The sequence below is a fragment of the Sphaeramia orbicularis genome, chromosome 16 (genome assembly GCF_902148855.1).
Source record: "Sphaeramia orbicularis chromosome 16, fSphaOr1.1, whole genome shotgun sequence".
In the NCBI taxonomy this organism is placed as follows: domain Eukaryota; kingdom Metazoa; phylum Chordata; class Actinopteri; order Kurtiformes; family Apogonidae; genus Sphaeramia; species Sphaeramia orbicularis.
Genome location: NC_043972.1, coordinates 48,034,310 through 48,061,818, shown reverse-complemented (window position 1 = coordinate 48,061,818; position 27,509 = coordinate 48,034,310). Strand labels below are relative to the sequence as shown.

The 27,509-nt window shown below is 38.3% G+C and overlaps 1 protein-coding gene across 2 annotated transcripts in view; it reads left to right on the top strand.

Annotated features, from left to right (window-relative positions):
* The window catches only part of syngap1b (synaptic Ras GTPase activating protein 1b), a 277,859-nt gene that overhangs the window by 97,731 nt on the left and 152,619 nt on the right, over positions 1-27,509 (top strand). For both annotated transcript variants that reach the window (XM_030158020.1, XM_030158019.1), the window contains exon 2: positions 19,567-19,675. In XM_030158020.1, the coding sequence (XP_030013880.1) occupies positions 19,567-19,675 (109 nt within the window). The remainder of the gene's footprint in view (positions 1-19,566; positions 19,676-27,509) is intronic.

Sequence of the window (27,509 nt, the reverse complement as noted above, 5' to 3'; positions counted from 1 at the left end):
TCAGTATAAATTGTCAGCCTTGTAAATCCAAGCTGGACTGACTGTACATATCCTGACCAAGAAAATAAAATTCTCACTTTGTGCAGTAATCTATACCTGGCTTTTCTGCCTCTGTCCATAATAATATACATTATATAGACTAAATGTTATATAAAATTAACGTTTATTTGCAGCATAGTATAGCAAACTATTACGTGATCAAAAGCAAATTAATTTTAGCAAAACAAAAAAGTCTTTGTTATGTGAGAAATTTGTGATGTTAAAATAGAGTCACGAGCCAAAACTGGTTAGGAACCACTGTACTAAACAGATAGATAGATAGATAGATAGATAGATAGATAGATAGATAGATAGATAGATAGATAGATAGATAGATAGATAGATAGATAGATAGATAGATAGATAGATCGATAGATAGATAGATAGATAGACAGACAGACAGACAGACAGACAGACAGACAGACAGACAGACAGACAGACAGATAGATAGATAGATAGATAGATAGATAGATAGATAGATAGATAGATAGATAGATAGATAGATAGATAGATAGATAGATAGATAGATAGATAGATAGATGGATGGATGGATGGATGGATGGATGGATAGATGGATGGATGGATGGATGGATGGATGGATGGATGGATAGATGGATGGACGGACAGACAGATAGCATTAAAAACACCCCAACACATTAAAGAACACACTATAGCAGATAAAAAAACAAGTTAAACTGATAAAATAAGTAAAAACATAACATGAACATTTCAGCATCAGGATTTAACACATTGGTCCTGAACCACATCACTGACTGGACCACGTGGTTGGAATAGGATGGAAAACGTTCCTGAATTTGATTGTTCGTGGTATCTGAGTCTGTTCCTCGGTCTTTTTTTTTTTTTTTTTTTTTTTTTTTTTTTTGCTGTTCCTCCTTTTTCCCTGTAGGGGGAGTCAGAGGGCCAGCAGTAGTGGCTGCCTGCCATCCTCTCCTCCTCCTCCTCCTCCTCCTCCTCCTCTCATCTCACATTAATCTGAGGTGACAAGAGTTTCATACACCACCACCACCACCAGTCTCCTGATGTCATGTGTCTACCCCCCCCCCCCACCACTGTGCAAGTGTTACGCAAGAAAGCGCCTGCACGTATTAGAAGGAGAAGGGGAACGTCAGAAGTCCAACATGCTGAGTGATGGTGACAGTGGTGTGATTGTTGTCTATATCTCCCTCTTTGGTTAAAACTGTCGACTTCCACAGAAATATGTTGAAATATGTTGACAGACATAACTTTAACTTAAAGGAGACAAGAACAGGCTGCTAACAAGACACATCACCTTGGTGGTTTTACCCTGCAGCTACACGACTGTCATCCCACTGCAGGAAGCGGTGGATAGAGTCAGAAAGAGAAAAAAAAAAAACAAAGAAAAAAAACACTTGCCTTGATGTGGGAGGTGGCAGGATTAATTATGTAATAAATGTAAGTAGAGAATGATGCTCGCAAAAAAAAAAAAGGGTTGATTATTTCCGTGAGAGGACCGACCTGAACCCCACAAAAGTGTCTTGGTATTTGAGTGACCGCTACATCCCATTTAAATACAAACTGTCACTCACTCAGAAATAACACATTTTTTCAAAGGTCATGGTGTACATACCTGAGTTTAAACGGCTTTTATCTCAGTGCTTTGATTAATACACCCAACCCTCTGGATAGTGTACACATTTTTTTTTTCAATACCTTAGAGGCACCTAGAGAAAGAGGAAAACTAGGCCTAATTTGTCTCCTGCCAACTTACCAAGAGCAACTGCCAGATCCCCATGACCTTAAAAGCAATCCAATGCCATTTATCATTTTTATTGAGAAGAATTATACTTGGCCAGGTCTTTCTCCGTGGGATGGAGACACTTACGGGTGGTTTGAAGTTTACTCATGCACTCACTGTCTAAAAGCACAGAAATGAAACCAATATTTTACTCTTTACTGGTCACGGCAATTAAAAACAAACAGTTTTCATCTAACTAGTAGCGTGCATGTCATTTCACTGTAGTTCTTATATTTAACATTTCTAAGCCATTTTTAAACAGTCTGTTAAACATGGTGGATGATGGATGTGTAGTCCACTCAAATCCATTAGACTTTTAATTTTCTCAATTATTATAATTTCAGTGCCTCCCATATGTTTCTTGAAACTGTATCATATTTTCTATGCAAATTAAAGCACATATTAAATCCATATGTACATAGCCATACATAGTGATGTCTCTCATTAGTTTGTGGACTGACATTTTGCATCTTGGTCATGTGGTGAGTTTAAGGCACAAATGTGTAGCTCAGATTAATAAATAAACAAATAAACAATAATAATAACTAGAAAAGCACTCGGACAGCACATACCTCTGGCAATGCAGGTCAGCCCCCCCCCCCATCACCACCAAAATTTAATCATTACCTCCTCCACCAGGAGGTATTGTGATCGCTTTGCTTTGTGTGCTTGCGTGCGTGCGTGTTTGCGTGTTTGTATGTTTGTTTGTTAGCAAGATAACTCAAAAAGTTATGGATGGAAATTTTCAGGAAATGTTGATACTGGCACAAGGAAGAAATGATGAAATTTTGGTGGTAATCGGGGGTGGGGGGCCACAGGGGCCCACTGATCTGCCTTGGCTGAGGTCTGCGCTCTCTGAGTGCTTTTCTAGTTTGTTCCTTGTGCCAGTATCAACATTTCCTGAAAATTTCATCAAAATCCTTCCATAACTTTTTGAGTTATCTTGCTAACAGACAAACAGACAAACCCAGATGAAAACATAACCTAATAGGTAATAATAATAATAATAATAATAATAATAATAATAATAATAATAATAATAATAATAATAATAATGTGTGTGATGTATAAACACAGTACTTGGTAGGTGAGGTAATAAACCATGGGTGTCAAACATACAGTCCACAGGCCAAAACCGGCCCACCAAAGGGTCCAGTCTGGCCCCTCGGATACATTTGAGAAAAGCAAAAATTACACTGAAGAGATTAACAATCATTTTAGTTCAGGTTCCACATTCAGCCCAATTCAATGTCAAGTTGGCCAGTCAGTAAAATGCTATCGTAATAAGCTATAAATAATGACAACTCCAAATTTTTCTCTGTGTTTTAGTGTAAAAAGTAAAATTACATTAACATGTTTTACATTTTAAACTATAATTTCACAAAAAAATATGAATTACCTGAACAAATATGAACCTGAAATGTTTCAAGAGAAGTGTAATTTTAACACTATTCTGCCTGTTATTAAATCTTTTGTGTATTTGTAGATCCATTGTTATCTGTAAGTTTTAATTCATATAATTCACATATATAAATAAGAAGCTGAGGCATAATATTGTTAAAATTGCACTTATTTTTACCTCCGCCAAGGAGGTTATGTTTTTGCCAGGGTTTGTTTGTTTGTTTGTCTGTTTGTTTGTTTGTTTGTCTGTCCGTTAGTGTGCAACATAACTCAAAAAGTTATGGACAGATTTTGATGAAATTTTCAGGGTTTGTTGGAAATGGGATAAGGAAGAAATGATTAAATTTTAGTGGTGATCGGGGGTGGGGGGGCCCACGGGGGGGCCCATTTCCCACAAACCCTGAAAATTTCATCAAAATCTGTCCATAACTTTTTGAGTTATGTTGCACACTAACGGACAGACAAACAGACAGACAGACAAATAAACAAACAAACAAACCCTGGCAAAAACAAAACCTCCTTGGTGTGGGGGGGGCCCACAGGGGGGGCCACTGATCAGCCTTGGCGGAGGTCTGCGCTCTCCGAGTGCTTCTAGTTCTTAATAAATTTCAGTTTGTTCATAGTTGTTCATGTTATTCACATTTTTTCAAAGATAATTTGTAGATGTAAACATTTTCATTGTGTAATTTTATTTTTGCCCCTTCTGAAACATAGGGAAAAGTTTGGAGTTGATATTTTTTGTATATTATCTTGTTATTATTTTACTGGTCCGGCCAAGTTCGGATCATGTTGGGCTGTATGTGGCCCCTGAACTAAACTGAGTTTGACACCCCCATAATAAACCATATAATACAATGCTGACATTGCTGTGTAGGTTATGTTAACAAACAGACATTAGAATTAAGTAAAGATAAACTTCATTAATATTTTCTTAACAAAATCCTTTCACAAGTTTGTAAATACAAATTCATAACAAAATTACAGCTAATCAGTCTTAATAAAAGTCTTATTTAGTCCTAAACTCTTGTTAAAGGAGCAAAAATTTACAAAAAGACCAGTAGTAGACGTATTATAGGGTCAAAATACAGCAAATGAGATCCGAATCAGGAAAAAAGGTTAACACTTTTTGGAACCAGTATTCAGCAGACATCATGTGAAATTGAAAACTTCTTCAAATACTTTCTGTCACAATTTTTACATAATGAACTTACTGCAATTATTCAAACTGACCCCAATTATTTTGTAGAATCGTGATAATTTTTTATAAAAACAGCAGGTTTTAACTAACAAAAATAACTATTAATCATTGGTTCCTCATTATTTTCCACTGTTTCGAGATTCAACAGGTGTTCTTTTCATTTCACTGAGGTGCTTCACTTCTAATGTTACCTGCTGTTAGTCTGTTATTTGTATATTTCAGTGACATGCTTTTTATTTTTGGCCATATCTGTCCAAATCAGTGTTTCAGTGTTCATTGCCAATAATCTGCTTCTACATTAAACTTCTGTTAGGTTTATACATGTTAGTTGCATAAAATGAGCAGAAAACATGCATCGACGTTACAGCATCAGCAACAACACATGACCTTCTGGTAGTACGTTTACAGCTGTGACCACTGATGTGCTGTTTAGACGTGGAAGTGTGTGGTTCAAGAGCCAAAGCTGGTCAAATGTCAGGCCTTTTGGTCCGAGCTGCTGAATCTGAGTGTGTTTAATGAAAAACTGCAGCCAAAGCCTGAGGTCAGTAGGAGGAACATCTGTCTGTGAAAGGACATGATGATGGACTGAAGGACGGTTTGGGCCATTGGCCAGAACCAGAAGAGCCGACGCTGATGCACATGCACACTCCTGGTGTGTGTGTGTGTGTGTGTGTATGTGTGTGGGCCTGGGTCTATTTTTGTGCAGGTGGAAGCCAGATTTGGTTATTACTTGTATGTGTGTGATGTGTGTGTGTGTCCTAATGCTGTTGGTGTGTTTGTGTCTGAGCCAGGCCTGGACAGTGTTTGATTACTGCCCCGTTAATAAATAATGGATTACACACTTTTCACACATTATACACTCGATTTCTTGCAGTTTCTTGCACCCCTTCCCTGTTCTCATGGGCATGAAGTTTCTCAGAAAGCCCTCCATCCATACCCCCCCCACCCCCACCCCCACACCGCTCCTCACAGCTGGGCCTTAGGATACAGTAGTGACATATGGGCGAACCAGCCTGCAGCATCGCTCAACTCACACTGCCAGGCTGAACAAAAACACCCCCTCCCTCTCCTCTTAAATGCCCCCCCCCCCCCCCCCCCCCCCCATCACCCCACCCTTCCTGCAATGGGCGTCTGTTCATAAGACGTTAATATTGAGCATGTCTATGTGTAATTGTCTTCTTTGTTAAAATTCAACCCACAAATATATCATATGGATATTGTGTACATATGTTTAATGGATTATAGATATTTTTTATAGCTGTTTTAAGTGATGTTACAATGCATCCAGCTACAATCGTCACTTCAAAATTGGAATATATTAATTACTAAAGTCATCAAGTGCTTAAAAATGATCTGAACCTTAAATGAAACACCCAGTCTCAGACACTTTGGTTAGATTTGCGTAGTAACTTTCAAAATGTCTTTATACTGAAACAGCAGGTTAGTTGGATCACCCAAAATACTCCTAAAACAACATACGTATATGATTATCCCACTGAATACATTAAACATGCTAGTTAGCATGCTAACATCAGTCAATAGCTTTCTATCATCTGCGTAAGTCCTCATTTGTCCAGGTCAGTGTTCATCAGTACTTTTTTGAGGTTCAACTGGACTGATTTTGTTCTTGAAAATATTTCGTTCCTCTTCCAAATTGAAACTGCTTCATTTAAATCAGTATGCATTACACAGGAAATAAACTTAAATTATTAAGTCAGTGTGTTCATTGTGAAGTTAAATTGTCCACATCTGTCTTAATATCATATGTGATGGTTTTGGTTCTTGTACCCCTGTATATGTTGAAGGTTGAGCTGAGTTCATCAACTTGGAGAGAATGTTGGTAGTTTTATCTACAGAAATCTAGCATACTATGAAAGATCATCTTATGCAAGTTTAGTGTTACTTTCAGCTCTTCTCACTAAATGAGTCTGTTTTCAGCATTCTGATGATGCATTTAGGTGTGTGAAACTGCTGTGAACGTTGCTTTGCTAATAGAATAGAACTGTAGGTAAATGAGCTTTGTTTTCCCCTGAGGTTGATGATCCATGGAGTCCAGTATTGGACCTTTACTAAACCTTTGATCCATGGGGATCTACAAGTTCGAGATGTGGTAGTTTTTATGCTGTTGTGTATTCGTACATGCTATGCTGCATTTGTCCAGCAGTCACTGCCAAAGTGTTATGGGTATAGCATGAGATTGTAAGGCTATTGAATTCCAAAATTACTGATATCTCCCAAAATATTGGTCCTATCAACTTGTCGTTTTCGCTAGTCTGTTCCTTGACCAAAAATACATAAGTATGACAAACTGTAGCAGTCAGTGCTTTCCAGATTTTGTGTGAGTCCCCAGAAAAACATACAAACACACAGAGGCCACTTGGCTTTTATAGATGCTTTTGTAAATCATGAAGCTAAACAAAAAATTTATGTAAAATCAAAATACATATTGCATTTGGAAAACTTTGTTGTGTTGTTGAAAAAAACCCACAAATGTAAGAACTGAGGCAGGCATGTCTTCAGAGAGCAGAACGCACAGCATTTGATTTGTTTCCTGAGGTGTAATGAACAGTGCAGACTCTAGAGGACATCAGGCCTTTACATTCACAGTGTTTGTGTTCCACCGAGTGTCATTAGGAGAGAATGAAAAATGCACCTTCGACAAACTATAGGTACCAGATACATAATCAACACAACTAGCCTGTTTTATTTTACCTTTGTGTGTGATAGTGACTGGTTTTTTAAGGTGTGATTTGTGCAGTCGGTGTAAATGTGACTCGTGTTGCCTTCACTGACTGCCTACAGTCTCAGTCCTTTCTGTGCTCACTCATGGTAACCCCGGTGCAATATTATGTCACGTCTCCAGCTGCAGAACCACAATCTCAGACTAATCAAAATCTGCCACATGCAGAGTAAAAATAGCTTCCAGGTGTTCCCCATGACTGGAGCAGTGGTGGGATGCTCGTCGGTAGGCTGATTTGTCACATTGGTGGGTAAAAAGGTATTCTGGGTCTTTTCCATGAGGCACGTTGGCAGTGATGAATTGCACTGGGCAGGATGGCAGCAGCAGGGCAGACAATGTTCTTGTTCAAGTAGATGTGATTGTGGAAAATTACCATATTTAGCTCCTTGTAATTGGGTGGTATTGACATCTAATTATCTACTCAAGAATTTAACTTTTTTTAGGATCTTGGATTTCACACAATCAGGGCCTGAGCACTATCACTGCAAAGGACTGGAAGAATCCTCTTATTCTTCCGGAAGGATTGTGTTTTGGGGAGATTAAGGATACTCAAAAACTCATGAAACTGCACATCTATCGGAAAAATGTTATATTTTCCTGTCTTTAGCACAGTTGTAGTGAAATAAAAGATTCCAAAACCTAACCACTCAAATGAGATTTCATGCACCAAATTCATTAGACACATGCATCAGGTTCAGAAGTAAAAAAAATTTACCTGAGAGGCTTCAAATTAGGTCAGAATCATTGATTTGAGTGACTTTACATTAACACAGCTGCTTTTGTTGTGGATAAGTAGTGCCCCTAGAACAGTTCTAAAATGAATCCCTACATTTGAGTAAAAGCGAAGACACACCAACTCAATTTTCGGCGGTTGGACGTCATTGGGCAGTCTGACATGGTCAGTGACATGAGTCTGCTTGCTGTGTTCTCTGCGATCGGCCGTCATTAATGCCGGCGCCAGTCTTTTCGGCCAATTCAAAATGGCGACTACCCATCATTCAGTCGGACTAATCTGATTGGCGGAGGGGTAGTCCTTGACTAGTGAATCAGTGAACGAGAAGTTTCCATGTGAATACAGCTATGCCAAGGTGCTTCACACTATTATTGTCTTCTATAATAGGCCATGAACTGTTCATATTGTATCTGAATGAGTGCCAGTCAGTGTTGACTATGGACTTCATTCATTCCATGAAGTGAACACTGTTAGCATTGTTAGACAAGTGCAATTTCTCCTTAGTTTTCGACTGCAATATCTTCCTTCTTTCACAAGAAGAAGCCCGAGAGCTGACAACACCAGTACCTTCGTATTACTATCCATCTGTTCAACAAGTACAACAACAACAACCCTGACTGTGTTTTTGAGCCTGTGCAGGAATTTCAAGCCCAGGATCAGACCTGGTTTTAATGCAGGGTTGAAGATCACACGCATCAGTCTTCATTTACAGTATCGTTCCTTGTGCACTGAGATTTGTCCAGATTCTAGGAGTCATGTGGTTACATTATTTACTGTAGATAAAGACATATTCAGTGGATTATTATTCTGAAATTGTTCCCCAATTGGGAGAACATCTCCCAATTTGTAATCTACAGATTGGGAACAATTTGTAGATGTTTTTTTGCAGATTGGTGAACTGATCTTTACTACCAAGAGTCTAAGATGTTCTTTTTACATCCAGTCCTGTTACTGACCTGTTCTTAAACCGTTTTTGGTGTAAAATGTCCCTCCAGCTGTTTCATTTTGCTACTGCTTATTGTTGGGGAATATATTGACTCAATTTGATTACTTGAGGTTTTGCTTACTGATGGTGAAAAAATTCTTAATGGCTAAAAAGAGTAAAAAAAAAACAGAGTATTTGATCTCAACAAAAAATTTAGATACAATCCGTCTTCATTTCATTATATAGTAAATGTGGGCGACATGATGGTGCAGTGAATAGCACTGTCACCTCACAGCACGAAGGTCCTGGGTTTGATTCCAACCAGGGACCTTTCTTTGTGGAGTTTGCATGTTCTCCCCTTGTTTGCATGGGTTCTCTGGGTACTCTGGCTTCCTCCCACCATCCAAAGACATGCACTGATAGGTTAATTGGTCAACCTAAAATTGCCCATTGGTGTGAATGTGAGACTTATTGGTTGTTTGTGTCTATATCTCAGCCCTGCGATGAACTGGCGATTCGTCTAGGGTGTACCCCGCCTTCGCCCATAGGTAGCTGGGATAGGCTCCAGCACCCCGACGACCCCAGTGAGGATAAAGTGGGTTCAGAAGATGAATGAATAAATATATATTGAATGTGTTTCTGCTGCCTTATATGGAGTATGGTTTTACTATTTTTGAATCATGTTGTGTCCTCAGGTCTTTCAGCCAAAGAGCAATTGATTAAAATTGTAAACTGTAAATTATATACATTTAGCTTTTTGCTCTAGTAGCACTTTCTTGATGTGAGATGTGTCACTATCATTAAATACCTTTCTCTAAAATGGTACGTTTTATGATTTGGTGTGATTTCTGTGTTCTGCTATGAACAAAGTATGGCTTTATGAGATTTACAAATCATTGCATTCTGTTTTATTTCCATTTTACACAGCCTCCCCTTTTTTTTTTGGAGTGGGATTTGTTGTTGTTCCCGTAGTCTGAAATACTGGACCTGTTTTCGGTGTCTCTTTTAGACCAGAGGCACCAGAGGGTTCTCACCTGCAAGGAAAAGATGCAGACCTATGGCCCTGCTTGCAAAACACATTTTGTAACCTCCTTACAACTCATACAGTTGATAAAAATGAATGTAGCCCATTTATCTCCTCTGGATTCCATGGCAACCGCTGAGCATGTGGCCACAGAAGCATCACTTCCACCGTGTTGAAAATCATTGCTATTCCCTTCAAGAACTGCAAAAAAAGCACTGAGTGAAATGACCTATGGTGTGAGTTTGCTTCTTCTCCATCGCCCCCTCCTGATTCCCCCGTTCATGGACCACAGCTGGCATGGTGCCCGTTGGGGCATTAGAAAAACCACTCTGCTTATTGCATGTATTGAAATGCACTACAAAGCAATACATTTGCAACAGAGCCACAATATTGTCTATTAGTATTCCTGATCAATAAAGCGTCAGTAGAATGTGAGGTTAATTTAGGCCTACTGTTACTCATTGGCACTAAACTATATTCAATTAGTCAAAGTGAGTGGGGGCCAGTGTCTCTGCTGCCGTCTCCTACATTCATCTGACAGAGGGAATTAAAAGAGGGTTAGTGGAAAACTCAGTGCACTGACAAGGCTCGGATTTAAGCAGAAGCTCTGGGCACTGAAAAGACCCGAAGCTGAATGTCATTTTTAGCATCCTTGTGCAATATCACTCTGGTATGAGATGTATTTGTACTACATGAACGATAGCATTTTTCTAAGGCTTGTTTGGAATGGTTGCTTTTCTTGTTGACTATAGCAATTTCTTGAGCTTTATGTGCAAATGAGAAAGACAAACACAATCGTTTAACAATCAAATTGAGAAAAAAATATCAGTGGGTTATGTTAGGTTATGTTATTAAAATCTACTTCACCCTACAAGAATAGAAACAGACAAAGAGACAGTTTGCTTTTGCTTTTCTTTTTACAGCTCAAGTTACAAGTTTACCTTTGACCCATAAAGACCTGAACACACTGGCATCAGAATGGAGAGGGGCCAGGGGGACACTGCCCCCCCCCCCACACCTAGTTCCACCAGTCGCACATCACCATTAGGCCAGGACCCGACTGTGCTGAGAGGCTTTGACTGAGAGCCGTCCACCCCCCCCACCCCCCCGCACCCTTCGCTCTCTGTGCGTCACTATCTCAGCCTCTCAGCCTGCAACTCCTCTCTCTCTCTCTCTCTCTCTCTCTCTCGGATAATACTACAATAAATGGTGATAAATCACTCAACAATGGTTCAATATAGAGAAAGATATGTTTGGGAAGTGCCACAAAAGTGCCACTGGGTTTTTATGAGTTAAATGTATCACAAGTCTGGATTTATTTTATGATATTTTCAGAGGGTTAAAGTGTCATTCTTACTTGTACAGTTCAGTCGGGTTTCTAGAGCTCTTTATAGAAACAGAAAGTCAAGGCTTTGTGATAGCCTCTCTAAAACCTTTACTTTGCTGTCCTTAAACCATGCAGTTGTTGTTTTATAGCTCTGCTTGGTTTCATTCTCTTGCTGAAAGTACCATTTGTGTCCACTTTACCTTCCTGGTGGGTGTCGTCAGATGTCATCAGAATAGATGGTATGCACATACGTCACCCCCCCCCCCCAGGCCACGCCCCTCTAAGACAGACTGAGTGGCCGAAACCCACCTGCGCAACGTGACGTAATATAGCAGTAAACACAGCAAGACCAGGAAAATGTGAAATATGAAATTAAATTAAGGACAACTGGACTCACCATGGATCCGTACGAGCTACCAAAGAACAAGTGGTTCATGAACATTGACATGTGACCCGAAATCGTGAATCCTGACATCCAGGGTGTAGGGGATCATCACTATTTTTACCTGAAACAAATATACATGGTTTCATCATTACTGAAAACCAGGGTCCAAAACTAGGGCCCAGAACCAACTGATCCAAAGTGCATTTACAGTAGACCGTGTACTGACCCCAGTGAATATGTGCATAATCTACTGGGACTGAGGAGATTTACGTCTAGTTAAGAATCAAGTACTTTATACAACAGAGCTACAACTGCTTTGTACGAGCAGGGTATGACTTCATTCTTGTAAATTATGATAGTTTTCCAGCTATTTTTAAATTACGACATTATTCTTGTAATATTATGGCTTTATTGTTGGAATATGACGACTTTAATCTCATAAATAATAATGACATTTTTGTTAAATTATGAGGGTTTTTTTTTATAACTACGACTATTCTCATAACATTGTGATTCTTTTTGTATTTGATTTCATTATCATAAAATTACGGGTTTTATATCGATATTTTATGACTTTATACTCATAGTGACAAGTGTTTTTATTTTCTTATGTGGCCCTAATACGCTGTCGTACTTTATTCTTCAATTCTCCCGTATTTGAAAAACTGGGTTAGCCTCAGTTTAAGTTAGTTTACAAATCATGTAGGAGCACAAGGTTCAGAATCACAAAATGGAGACAAAAACCATGAAAGCTCTGATCATGAAACCAAGAGCTTTACTAAGCAGTAACGTTAGCCAAAACAATACGTAATTTAAGGAAAGATTTTACCCAAAAATACAGCATAAATTAATGTTACCTGACAGGAAACAGGATCCACAAATCTAGGTTTGGTTTCTTGGATTTGTGGATCCATCTACTTCTCTTTTCTTTGTCTTTCGGTGTCTGTAAAACGATAGCTCCGACTGCTTTTCAAACCTGTTCATACAATCAATCGCACAACAGCTCTTCCCCATTTTTTTATTAAATACTGTTCTTAAGTATTGAAGCCAGTATTGAAGCCAACTCTGCCACTTATCTCCCTCTTTCTGCCACTCAGTGGGCGTAACCGCGGTGACTTCCACTAGCGGTGACGTCACGTGCATACCCTCTATTCTCTTTACATTTCTCTTTACGTTTACACATAGCTGGTATTTTTGAAAATGGAGAATTTTCTCTGCATTTGAGCCTATTGTTTACACAACAACGACGCACACTGAAAATGAAGGTTTCTAAAAACTCCGACCAAAGTGGAGATTTCAGCAAATCTCTGTTTTCGCGTTTGTGTGTAAAAAGAGGGAAACGCAAAAACAGAGATTTTCGGACAGACGTCACGGTTTTTCCAAGGATATATTCTACCACTTCACCTGTGATGATACAGGGTAGAGCAGGGGAGCCCAAATCCAGTCCTCCAGGGCTGGTATGCTGGATGTTTTACACATTTCCTTCCTCCAGCACACCTGGTTTAATTTATGATCAGCTCATCATCACGCTCTGCAGAAGCCTGATAATGATGTAATGGCTTCCAGGTGTGCTGGAAGAGGGAAATATCTAAAACATGCAGGATACCAGCCCTCGAGGACCGGATTTGGACACCCCTGGCAGGGGAAGAGGATGGAGCTGATAAGTCAGGTTACAAGTATTAAACGAGAAAATAAGGAAGCTTGGTGCAAGCGAATATTAGCATCTTAGCTAATTAGCACCCACTGCATCTGCTTAATAGGATCTTCGAGTGTTTACTTGATATAAAAAAGGCTTTTATGAGGTGTTTCCACATTGTGATACTCCATATTTTGTTTATTTTATTTGTCTATCCTTTCTCTGTTCTGTCCAGTTCAGTGGAAGGTAAATGAAGTAATAATTTACATCCATGCACAGCGGTCTTCATGAACTAAAGACAAAATATGACTAACAAACAGACCGCAGCTGTTAATGACTACAGAACTAACACGGTTCGACTCAGAGTTCAAACCCTTTTTCATCAGCTCAGACACATCAGAAAAGCAGTTTTTGATTGTAAAAAAAAAAGTCACCTTCTCATTCATTTGCATTGCATTGTATTGTTTATATGTCTCTGATTTGTTTGGACCCAGAACCAGGAAAACTACATTCCCGTAGGTTCATTGCTGAAGTAATGTTTTGTTGTGATTCTTTTTCAGGATTCTGACTGGTTAATAGTACTTGATTGTCTCACCACACTGCCATCTACAGGCATGCTCTTGATGGTGTAGATATACAGGGCCATGTAAACGCAGATTTTTCTGAAACCAGTCACATCTGCACAAGGGTTTTCATTTTTTAAACAGAGAGGGGGGTATTTAAAAAAAAAAACAACCCAGATTAAAATATAAATGTGTCTCAGTGGTTTAGATTCTCATCTTGATGCACTTGTACCAACACTCATGCTAGACGCGGTCAGAATTGCATCATCGATGTAAACCTTCAGCTCCAAGTGCACAGAGCAAATGTCTGATATTAAATAACAGCAAATATTGCAAAGTCTCCCAAATCAGATTTCTTTGAACATCATGTTATCCTAGGTAGCTGACATTTAAACTGACAGTATGTCAGAAACCTAAAGTGCATATTCCAATAGCATGTGTACTGCACACTTTTAATGCCCCTCGGCCAAATATAGTGTAGGATTCTGAGGAAAGTTACTGCCCTATAATTTAGATTAGATTGTCTTTGTGTAAAACTTATTACATACATACTTACATTTGAAAGTACTCAGATATTATAAATGCACAAGACCATTGGACCTTGAAAAAGAAGGTTAAAGTCACCTATTTTCTATAGGCCTCTGCTCCATGCCAAGATGCATCCACAGTATAAATTTGGTGCAGATATGTCAATGCGTTCTTCAGATAATGCGATTAAGTCGTTGAATGGACAGACAGATGGACAGACAGACGACAAATCGATTACAATACCCCTTAGCTGAGGGGTAAAAAATGGCAAAGAATTCCACACACAGACCTTGCATTCCAAACCCATTAAATATTCAATTGCTTTTAAGAATTCTCAGTCTGAGACCACATGGGTTTATCCAGCAGTGACAGTAATTTTAGGTCCTCTCACTTGTATCTCTGCTGAAGCTGGAACAGTGCTAATATTAAATGTTGATATGTTTGACAATGTGAGACTACACTGGAGGTTCCTGCCCGGTCCGTCCTGCACAAGATAAACTGTCCTCAATCTTCTCCACACTGTCGCTTCACTTCTGTCCTCCTTCTGTTTCAACATCCCCCTCCGTTCAGTGTTCTACTTCAAATATGTAGATTTTCCCTTTTTCATTACAAAGAAATGAAATGACATAAACATGAGTAGAAATCCCTGCATAATATGATAACATGAATAAATCTTAAATGCATATCTTCTCTGTAAAGATTTCTGTGTCACTTCAAAAATATTTTCATTTTCACAACAACTCTGATGATTGAACGCTGCTTTGAGTCATTTCCTGTAACAGTAAAGTATATAAAATGTATTCACCCCCTTGATTTACCCCCTTTCCCTTTTATCCCCTTGTGCTTTCATGAATGGAATCAAGGTTAAGATAATTTGGCATAAATATTCACCCCTTTGACTCAGTATTTACTGGATGCACTGAGTCTATGTGGATCGGTTTTGATCATTTTACTTCATACTCCTTTACATTTGTGCTGTTGTTTATGATATTTTGCTCACGTTTTCCTTTCTTATGTCTCTAATAGGTCTTATTTATTTTATTTCATTGTAATTTCTTATTCCCACCCAGTTTACTCAGTTCTGGTTCTAGTTATTGTTACCATTATAATTATCACCATGGTTGTTACTATTGATATTGTTGATATTTTCTTGTGAGGGTCTTTGCCACCTTCTTCTTCCTTTTTCTCTTTCCTTTTCTTCTCTCCCTTTCTTCTCCTTCCCCCTGTTCCTCCATGTCAGGTCCAGCATCGAAATGTGGTTCAACAAAACTCATAATAAAGAGAGTAGAACATCAAGGGGAGCCTCATATACTTTATGAGGTTTCCCTTGGCAAAGCAAATTTGTTCAACACCAAAAGGCAGCCAGAATACTATCCTGCTGTTATGATACTGGACAAGACAAGTTTAGGGGAAACAAAAAAAGGTCCACTGTGGGGCATTTATAGTGACTATTGTGCCTCTCTTGCTTGTGAGTGACACACAAAGCACAATTAATGTCACAAACATGACCAGTACAGGTACACTTTAAGCTCTGTCGGTGCACAGTGTTTCTAAGTCCATCCACTCTTCTCTTTGGGCTTTAACTCCTCCTCTCCATAACCTTCATTTTGTTGTCTTCATACCATTTTTGTGTAGCTTTTGCTGTATGCTTTGGGTCATAGTTTTGCTTCAAAATAATCTTATCCCAAGTTGTAGTTCTCTGGCAGACTGAATCAGGTTATCCTCCAGGATTTCTGATATTTTGCTGTATTCTACCCTCTATCTTGCATAGAAGCATCTCCACAGCAGGATGCTTCTTCACTTTGGGGATGGTGTTTGTGGAAATGTGCAGTATTTGGAGTTCACCTAACAGAATAGAGAAGCCATAAAGGATGGATTTATTTGTGGAACTAGATAAAAAGATATTTCCCAAAAATTAAGGTGGGAGTGAAAGACTGTCACTATTGAACGTGGCTGATTTGAAGATGGTTTCTGTCACTGAATGAGGCAAAAACAGAATCTAAAAAAAAGGAAAGGTTTTCAGTGTATGAAATAATCTCTCAACACAAGAGGAACTAAATCAACCTAAACCTCTGTGCATATTCACTCATAAAGAATAGATGTTTCTCAATATATTTTTCATTAAGGAAGTCGTACGGTAATTTGATAACCAGCTATGTGCCGTTCCTGTAAAAGTGCTGCATTCCAGTGTTTTTTTTTTGTGCTCTTTGGTTGCATAAGCAGAAAACCAGTGTAATGACATAGGCAGTTGATTTATGATGCCGTCACTGATTAAGTCAGATAAAGAGACTCGTATGAACACACTGCTGCCGCTGTGATGTGAAGCATCTTCTGCTTGGATTATTGCAGTAGAGCTGTGCATTTACCTATGTGTTCATGTGTCTTATGTGATGCAGTGTAGTGGTGGAGATTATTAGCAGCTTGGAGTGCATCAGTGTCTGCATTAAATTTGTATGTGGCTTCTCTTTGATTGACACACGTGTGCGCATCGTGAATGGGGTTGGGTAGGGGGGGGTTGTACTCTGGCAGCAGCAGTAAGCAGAGCAGACACGCACACAAACACACACAAACACAAACACACACCCTTTCATCTTTAACAGGCCTCCTTTAGACTGACTGACACTCGGCTCTCATATGGGACATATGGCTCAGTATGACCTGCCAGTGTCCTTCACTGTCGCTGGCTTTGGCCCAAAACCCCCCTGGCCCCCCAGCCCCCCCCCCATCCTCCACCACTACTCTGCAGTTAGTACCACCTTCAGAAACCGCCTCAACATGTCCCCACATTACTTTCCTGTAAGTCTCAGTAGGACATAACAGTACAATATAAGAACAGAAACAAGGCTGCTGTCATTTATGGAGACTCCTCGACTGTTGCAGATCAGGAAACAGCAGGAAGTGGCAGCAATTCACTTTCCTCTAAATTATACTTTGATAGCAGTAAAATAGGTATGTGAGTCAGAGACGCACAGAATATGTGACTAAAAAAGATAAATATAGAGCTTGTAGACTGAATAATTTTTGGTGAATTCACCACTGCATTTGATATGTTTTAAAAGTAAACATTTGTTATATCAACTGTTTAAGGATGTTTACATTAAATCCTTAATAAGTAGAGTTATTTTTATGTAGAAAATAGAGCTGCATATGTTGTTCTTTGTGGTATGTATTGCAGTATTGAAATAAAAGAATAGAGGACTTTTTTTTGCCAACATTGGTTTTCGCCAAGTTTAGACGAGTTGAAACATAATGTAGTATTAATGTAATGTCTAACTTGGGAGGGAGTTTAATCACTGTTTTAAGGGTTGCACCAGCTGTATTCCCATTGGTGGATATTTAATGGTTAAAATAATAGTTGGCAAGGTGAGGAATAATGCTGAAAAATCTATTTTGGAGACTATTTTCTGTCTGTAATGTATTTATGACCTAGAGTGGATTATATATATTACCTGTTGGCAGTAGACTTTCACCATGACAGGGTCAAATCCTCATAACAGTCATGTAAGAGGATGAATTTTTACTTTGTTAATTTCATTTGTGTGATTTAACTGGGTCTATATTATTTCTGCTATTGGGAGGATTGTAATGGATTGGCGGAAGGATACAGCACTGAGAGAAGGTCATGTACAGGGAGAGAGTTTATATTTAAGAAAAAAAGGAGGAAGTATGATCGTTGGTGGGACCTGTGCGCTGGCAATAAATATTTTCCTGTGGAGCTATTCCCTCTTCATGTATTGCCTCTTCACCCATGACCTCCTAATGTTGGGTAACATAACACCTAAACACCCAGTGTTACAGTAAAAACACACTGACATCAGTGGAGTAAGATACTATATTACTAGACTAGTAGAACCGGGAAGTGACTGAATTTGGCGTTGCAGGTGGGCAGGGCTGCTGATGACCTCTATTATGAACCATTTTGTTGTTTGAACTCGTCTCACCTTTTTGTCAGATGCACAGCTTTCAGATCTTAGTAACAAACATTATGTTGAGAATCACTGACAAGACACAGGAAGTGAAAACATCATTTTCTGCAACAGCATTTTGGTTTGTTTGGACTTGCCATCATAGTTAGTGTTAAAGTAACTGGTCTGAATGTATCATTTAATGTGGATTAAGGACATTTATGTTTTTTGTGTACACCCACATCCTCTAAAACAATTGATCTCTACATCAAAATCTTGATAATTTGACTTTTTGCCAGACAATTGCCTGTTTTTCTTTTTTTAGAGTTATTGAATTGCAATTTTCTTGTGGTATTTTCTATGTGTACATATGTTGTGTTGCTATTGGAACCTCAATTTTCTACAGGCTCTGCTTAAAGGATCAATAAAGTTCTTTCTAATCTAATCTAATCTAATCTAATCTAATCTAATCTAATCTAATCTAATCTAATCTAATCTAATTCATATGTAAAATGGGAACTGATCATGAATTTCTATCATCAGTTTTTCTAGTCTCTTGTATTCTGGGCCTGATGTTAGTGCTCTGACAGATTTATACATGTGTACTTGTGGTAGTAGTGGGCTACATGCAGTATATTTCTTGTGTGGAAGTGTGATGTTTCAGAAGGCGTAGTATTTCTGATTGGTGTAGTGCATTCTTCCCATTTATTTTCCCTCAAGTCTCACTTTTATGAATTCAGGGACCGTGGGGCCGGGGTTGGCGGGGCTGTGAAATGTGGTTTATTTTTTGCTATATATTTTTGTCTTTTTGTTTTCACTTTTCACATCTTCCAGATCAGATGTAGCACATCTGAGCAGGTGCTACTGTGATGATGAAACCTTTGAAAAGTTTGATTCACAGCTCTGTCTTTTCACAGGAAAAGCTCAACCATTCTGCATTTACCTAAGATGAATAATAACATGAATATGATGCAACTAGTACCTATAGAACACATCTGACATCTAATTCTTATCATTCTTGGATGACATCGTTTCATGTTGACAATTACTTCCTTTCCGCATTTTTCATCTATACTTGAGCTAAGATACGAGGTGTTTTAGAGAGCAGATCCAACATAAGATATTTTTAGCCGTAGCTGTCTTCTATGTCTGTAAGTGTGACAGTGTTGCAGTCACTTACCAAACACAATGTGAACACAATGTTTTACTGACTGTAAAGAGAAAGCAAACATGCACACGCCTGTACAATGCAGCAGTGTACAAGGCCACATGCGTGTGCAGCATCAGTATGTAGGGTGTTTCTCTAAGTGTTAGTATTGTGCTGACTGTCTGAGCATGCTCAGTGTGTGTTCTCGTGCGTTGACCTTGTGCTCTGTTTTGTGCAGGTACACCCTTTGCTGATGCGCGAGAGGCGCTCAGAGTCTCACAGGAACAAGCTGCTGCGTCGGACAGTCAGCGTTCCTGTTGAGGGACGGCATCCGCATCCGGAGATGGGTGAGCACGCAAACAGTACAGCCCACACACTGAAACGCCCCCACAACACTGAAGTCTGTCGCTCTGGTTACCTCACACAAGTCACTGTGGAGCAGCTATGGTTCTGAAAAACCTCTGAGATTAGATCAATGATACTGAACAGTTTGAGATAAGATAAGATAAGATAAGATAAGATAAGATAAGATAAGATAAGAAAAGAAAAGAAAAGAAAAGAAGAGATGACATAAGAAAAGAAAAGAAGGGATGAGATAAGAAAGAAAAGAAAAAAGATAAGATAAGAAGAGATAAGAAAAGATGAGACGAAATAAGATAAAATAAGATGAGAAAAGAAAAGAGCAGAAAAGAAAACAGAAGAAAAGAGAAGATAAGAAAAGATAAAAAGGACAAGAGAAGAAAAGATAGGAAAAGAAAAGATAAGATGAAAAGAAATGAAAAGAAAAGATAAAAAAGAAATGAAAAGAGATGAAAAGAAAATAGAAAAGAAAAGACAAGATAAGACATTTTTTGAGAAAAATCAGTGCAATTTTAACAATATTATGCCTCAACTTATCATTTGTACATGTACATTACGAATAGGATCTGCAAAGGCACAAAACATTTAGTAAGAGGCAGAATACTGTTCAAATTGCACTTAATTTTCTTTAGACAGTTCAGGTTGTTCATATCTGTTCAGGTTTTCCACATTTTATTTTTAAAGGATAGTTTGTGAATGTAAATATTTTCTGAATTTAATGTTCTTTTTTTGCACTAAAGCAAAGAGAATATTTTGTCATAATTTACAGGCATAATGTAATATTTTTTTCACATTAAACCAAGAAGAAAATTTGGAGTCATTATTTATAGATTATGATGCTATTATTTATGCTATTACTTTACTTATCCTGAACTAAAACAAGTTTGACACCCTTGACAGTTAATGTCTTCAGTGTAATTTTTGCACTTTGTAAATTCATCCCACGGGCTGGATTAGAACCTTTAGTGGGTCGGTTTTGGCCCATGGGCCGTATGTTTGTCTAGGGGGAGATGTTTTCTGCCCATATCCAGGATTCTTCTCAATCATCTCTTCTCATTCAGCTTCAACAGTTTTCCTTTTTCTTCATCTTGTTCTTTTTTTCTATGTCTTTCTTTATCTCCAAAACATTCGCTTACTTTGCTTTTATTGTACAGACTCATAACAACTACAAGCCTGCAGAGCTCATTAGATCCTTTGAGAAATTGCACAGAAATGTTCTGTTCAGCACAACACTATACCCAGACGGTATTCTGAATGTGATATGGGTCATGTAAACGCATTTGTGTGGAATATGGTGACATTTACACATGTCCACTATGGCTCTTTACTTCGGTTTCTTCCTTTTTTCTGCTGTTAAAGGTTTGTTACTCGAGCCAAGGGTGGTAGTTGTCGATATTGCCCAGACGGTAAAGCCCCTGGGGACAAATGTGAGGTTTCTGTTATGGTTGTAGATAGATAAAATTGATCTGAATTGAATTAAGAAAATATGTCCCTGTTGGTTTTTAACAGCACTTTGTGACGCACAACCTCTTTGCTGTTTTGAAGGTCAGGTCTGTGCATTGTGTACAAACCAACTGACCAATAGTTTTTACGGATTCCACATATTCTGGCATCTAAACAGCCAGATACAGATGTAAGTGAAGCCCCTTTATGTTTGTGAAAGAGGAGGAAAACTCTTCTTCAACAGCACTATTTCAAGGACACATGGATGTTGTTTTGGTTGGATGCAAATGATTCGTCAAAGTCACCCATGTAAAAACTGGACCCATTACATGCAATTACTGCCTGATTACATGATCCAAATCTTAATCAAAACTCACCACTTCCACTGTGATGTTAAGTCTGGAGGTTATTGCTGTTTATGCATGAAGGAAGTAAAAGGAGATGAAAATACCAATTAAAACAGCTGAAAAGAAGAAAAATGGTGATATATTAACAGGAATGTTACTATAATATTAAATTCCATCAGCTAAATTGACCCATAAAGACCCAAACAGCTGCTGGTGATCAAAATCATCTACTGATCTAACATGTGTAATAACTTCTGAACCACTAAAATTATCAATATGGTGAAATATTTGAAGTAAAATGCACTTTGTCATCTTTTCATGGTCATCAGATATATAGATATCAGATGTTCAGAGGCTCCATAGTGAATGTAAAAACACTGTCATCTTTTACAACATAGATCCACCTGTAAAACCCATAGAGTTGGATCAATGACAATGGATGGAGACACTTGGTTTATGTTCAGTTATTGAGATATTTGCTGAAAAGTCACTTTTTCTTTCGTTTTCTCTGCTTTAATATAGTAACCTTTGAATTTACTTTGAATTAAATATAGGAAAATTCCTGATTTTCACTGAAAAAATGCAAAATTACAGAAGATAATGTTCTAATAAATAATAATAAAGTGCTTAAGAAAGGTTAAATAGAGAGAGATATTCATTTAGGAGCACCGCTGGGTCTTTATGGATAAAAAACAGAGTAAAATAATTGAAGTAGAAAAGCACACGGAGAGCGCAGACCTCCCGCCAAGGCAGATCAGTGCCCCCCTCCCCCCCCCCGCCCCCGAACACCACCAAAATTTAATCATTTGTTCCTTGTGCCAGTATCAGCATTTCCTGAAATTTTCATCCAAATCCGTCCATAACTTTTTGAGTTATCTTGCACACGGACAGACAGACAGACAAACAAACCAACACCGGCAAAAACATAACCTCCTTGGCGGAAGTAACAACCGTTTTGTTTTTAAGTTGTCAATCCATTTTTTTTCCCTGTCTGAATATTTGCCGTGTTTTTTGACTCTTCTTGTCTTTTGCATTCTCGTTCTGTTTCGGATGAGTTTTCTATCTGGAGGTTTTCAACTTTTTATTGTTAAAGTCTTCTTTGTGTCATCTTTGCCTTTCCTCTGCTCTTCTTTACTTTGGTCTGTGTTTGTCGTCCTCTGAGTCGGACCCCGGGTTTGCTTCCTGCCTCAGTTTGTTTTTCGTACTTCTATCTCTGGGTTTTCTACAAATGTCCCCTTCAGTCTCTTCGTCTTCCTTCACCCTCCACCTCTCCGTCTCTCTCGGCTATTTTAAGCTCCTCCCATGTGGCGGCCTGTGTTGTACCCATTCGTGCTGATTCAACAGGATCATATATTTCCCTCAGTCTTCACACGCGTGACCTTGAAGCGGTCGAACACTGACACATGAGTTGACGCGTTCCACCGTGTTTTGACACAAGCTGACAGAGCAGCAGTGTGGAAACGCACTGTAAACCTGTTGTTTTATGTTTCAGTCCAGCGCTGCAGGCCATACTGCACTGACACCATTATGGACCATCTGTGGTTCTGATCAAACAGCCAAAAGTGACTGATGAGCCTCAGGCAGACGGTAATTATTAGATCAACAAAAAGGCAAATGAGAGTTGTCATAAGGCCACAAACTACAGGGAGTCACTTCTGACACATTGAGCTGAGCCGCTGAACATGCACTGGTTCCATTTTATGAGTCACTATTGAAATGATAAGTTCTTACTGCAGTAGAGTTTGATAGTTTTTTGGCATTATTGAGTAAAAATTCCATACTTTTTCTATAATGATGTAAAAAATCAACCCCATGATCCAGATTTTGTCCAGTCACAGGCATTTTCAGACAGGTAGGCGGGTTAAATATGTGATCGATACCTATAATCATCGATTACAGATCAAATTCCACCAGACCTGACCTGCTCAACAAGAAAACATGGTTTGACATCAGGTTATGTCCATCTACCAAGAAGGTAAAGAGGATAATCCAGAACTCTGTTGAACTGAATACCTAAGTCAAAGTAATAATACTCAAGTAAATAATTAACATCACAGTAATTCATTGATAAATCTGAAAATGAACAACAAACTAGCTGTAGAAATCTTCTCTGAGGGGATTTTTATCATTTGATCTTATATTTTCTCTCAGTTATTCCAGTTTAAAGACTAATATTAGTGTTGCTTTCGTCCACAAAAATTATGATGAAATATGTTGATCAATGAACCTTTATTGTGTGATAAAATCGAGATGAGACATAACAAACATGGTGGTCATGTGACGATAATTATTATAAAATGTGTAATGCAATATTGTTGACTACTAAAAACGAGACTAAATGTAGTTTTCAAAACAAAATCTGTGATAAAATGTCTCTTCATTTTGTTAACGAGACGAGACAAATTGACGTTATTATCTTTAGTTGCATTACTGCAGGTGTGCAGTGAAATTGTGAGGTCCGTAGGTCACCAGACGTTTCGCACCCAGGCAATTTACTTCCTCCGGTTCGCACCTGAAGTCTGGATGGTTCGCCTTCCATCTCATGCTCCAAACGTCCAGGGTCCAAAAAGACCTGCTCCCAGTCCAGGTCCGCACAGTAGAGTACTGCAACCCGAACCAAGCCAGACAGGACCCAACGGGTTGGGCTCGCTTCAGACGCAACTGGGTCAGGCACAATTCAGGTTCAGACAGAAATATGCAGCCCGAGCCAGGCTTTACCACACGGATACCCCCACCCCCATTAAGGTTTCCCAGGACATAGGCTATTTGTGCAGTACAGTGACCGACCAAAGACTAACTAGACTTACCCTTATGAATATTCATACAGATATGGTAATTGACAGCATATAATATATTTCTGAGTCCATAAGGATGAAAAGATAACCTTGTTTGAACTAAAATGGGTTTAACTAAAAGAAAATGTTGGTTTTGTCTAGACTATATTGACCAGATTAAATAGAATTGCATGACTAAAAAGAGACTAAAATACAATTTTCATTGACTAAAACAAGACTAAAATGTCATCAGTTTTCATCGACTAAAACTAGACGAAAATAGTCATGTATTATTCTAACTAAAATACAACTAAAATGCTCAGAGTTTTAGTTGACTAAAACTTGACTAGCCGAAAAAACTATGAATGTGACTAAAACTAATAAAGACTGAAATGAGAGTTTGGCACAAAGACTAGACTTAAACTAAAATTAAAACAGGCTGACAAAACAACACTAACTAATATACCAGCAGCTACTATCGACGGCAAGTTTTTCCAATATTTAGAAAAATAGGTTTACTGGACGATTTGAGTAATTGTTCTATCTCAATCAACAACTTATTAATGAATCATTACAGCTCATGAGAATTTTCCAGTATTATTTGTTGAGCTTTTTATGTTTCTTTAATATATGTAGCTCCAAGGTCAATGTGATGTGACTCGACAACAGTACATTTAGGTCTCGGTTGAAGTCGACTGAAAATAATGAATTTCAACCCGACTGCAGCTTATGCATAAAATATGGATGTGAAAAACTGGCATATCTTCCATTTAAGTTGTATACATCTGCAATGACATTGAATGTAGGTCTTAAACCCTGCTCCTCTTATGTCTGTCAGTGGAACATCCAGAATTAAGAAAGTAGAAGTTCCTCCTATATTTGTATTTGTCTGAGGTAGAAGTAGATTTAATCGCCCTGAAAGATGTTATGAGCGTGTATGTGTGTGTGTCAAAAGAAACATAGTAATGAGTGTGGAGAAGAAAAGAAAGCATGATATCAGTTTGTATGTAAAAAAGGTAACCCCCATATCTCCACAAGATGCAGAATCACTCCAGCCGACTTCTACTTGCTATTTTTTGCTGCCCCAATTTTCAGCCCCAAACCTGTTCTTCTTTAACAATGCATTTTTTTTATACCGACTTTGTGAAGTAAGAAGATACATGTATCTACTTTTATTGTACTGTATGACACTGCAGTACAAAATAAAAATAAAATTGCATTATCAGTACTGGTACCACACTCATTCTAAAAGAACATATTTGTCTAGTATGGTTCAGTGTTGTCAAGTGTTCTCAAAACACTATAAAAAATGACAAGGCCAAGCTGCTACAGGATATTTTTTATAGCTCAATTTCAAACTGGACTGCAGCTGCCATTCATTTAGATGTTTTTGACAATAATGTAACATCAGTTGGATTCATTCTTCTTCATGGTACAGTGCATTTTGCTGAAATATTATCAAATGGCAAAAATGGCCCCTGATTCATTCATATGGAGTTGGACCAGTCTAACATCCAACTCCTTTGGTGGTTCCCGATACCACAAAACAAAATGCAATGCAGATCTGTTAATCTTCATATTTTATTCACTTCTCTTTACCTTTAAGGTTGTAGAAAACATTTTAAAGCCATGGAGTTAATTAACATATAATGAGGCCATTAAGTATGTCCGATAATTATAGTGCAGATTAAGCATTTTTAAACTAATCCTGGGCTTAATTAACATTTCATAATTGCAACAGGGAAAATTACTTTTCTAAACTAAACAAAACAAAAGTTAATTTCTTACTTTTCATTTTACATTTGGTTACAAATTATCAACTAATAATAGTTTTACTAACAGACGATGCTTGTGGTTTTTGTAAGTGTGGTAGTGGAGGCTCAGCAGTGGGTTATGTTTTATCTACTTTTGATGATGAACAGTAAAAGGCAGGTGACCTTTTGTCTATAAAACATCCTCTACTACCTCTCTGCTGCTGTTCTGTGTTTCTGCTGTTAGAAGATGGTGACACACACACACATTTAGGAAAAACCACATTAGCAGTGTGAGTGCTATTGTTTCATAAAAGCCATTCAAATGACAGATTTTCTTTACTAATGTCTATAGGTGCATTACCATTCAAATGTATTACAAACTTTAACCAAATGTTCAGAAAACTGGCAAAAATAAGTATGACTTTATGCCTTTTCCCTTTTCATACAGGCATGTATCGTATTTCTGACCCCCTTGTTACTTCCATCAGATCAGGTCACAAAATATGCAAAATATGAAAGCAGCTCATTGGCTTCTTCTTTCTGTCGGGACCAGCAGATGTTTTTGCAAATACTTCCAGATAATTTCTCATAAACAGACTTGACGGGTCATTGAGTAAAAAACACAAAACAAAACCTATGACATAGATGAAAATCCACTTCATTTGAAGTGATGGTATTGTAATTAACTTGGCAAAAAACTGAAAACTTTGAATCTTTCTCCATCTCCCTCATTAGCCTCTCCTGAACGTGATGTGATAAGAAACATTAATGAATTTGGCCTGTAATGTTTTGTGTTCAAATTGAAAATTGACTTAGTTTAAGGCTTCTCTCTTATTGAGAGAAACCTTATTATCTGAATGACTTCGCCAAAGGCAACGAAAGCACAGCATTATAAAACTGATTGGTTGTTAACTTCGGCTGAATAGTTCTTCAGCAACAGCAGTTAAACAGTCATTGACTTGTCCTTGGTGTTTGGTCCTGAAGTCCACTATTGTGATAAAACAGGTTCAGCCAAGCGCTTCCTCAGACGCTCTTTACAAAGACTGACCTTCACACCGTATTATTCCAACTCACATATTCAGCTCCAGTGTTGGATTCAAGGCAAACTGCAGGGTCCCCCCCCCCCCCCCCCGAAAAACTCTCACCATAGAATATTTTCACATAAGCCTGATTCCTACCCCCTTATCCCCCCACTGCCCACTTACCCACTCAACACAACAGCCCACGACTGTGTGCTTCCTCCTGAACACCCAGAGGAGTAAAAGAAAGAACAATAAATAAAGACAGAACAGACGCATTGCATAAGAATAAATAGGTGACAGACGTGCCACTGTTGTTAGTGTTGAGAGACATTGTGACTCACTCCTTTGTATCATCTGAAAGGGATTTAGACAAAAGCACTGGACTTTTTATTACCCTTATAGAATATGTCACTTTGTATATTTTAGAGTTTTACCTTTTTTTCTCCTCTATAAATAAGGAAATAAGTCATTTGAATGGTAT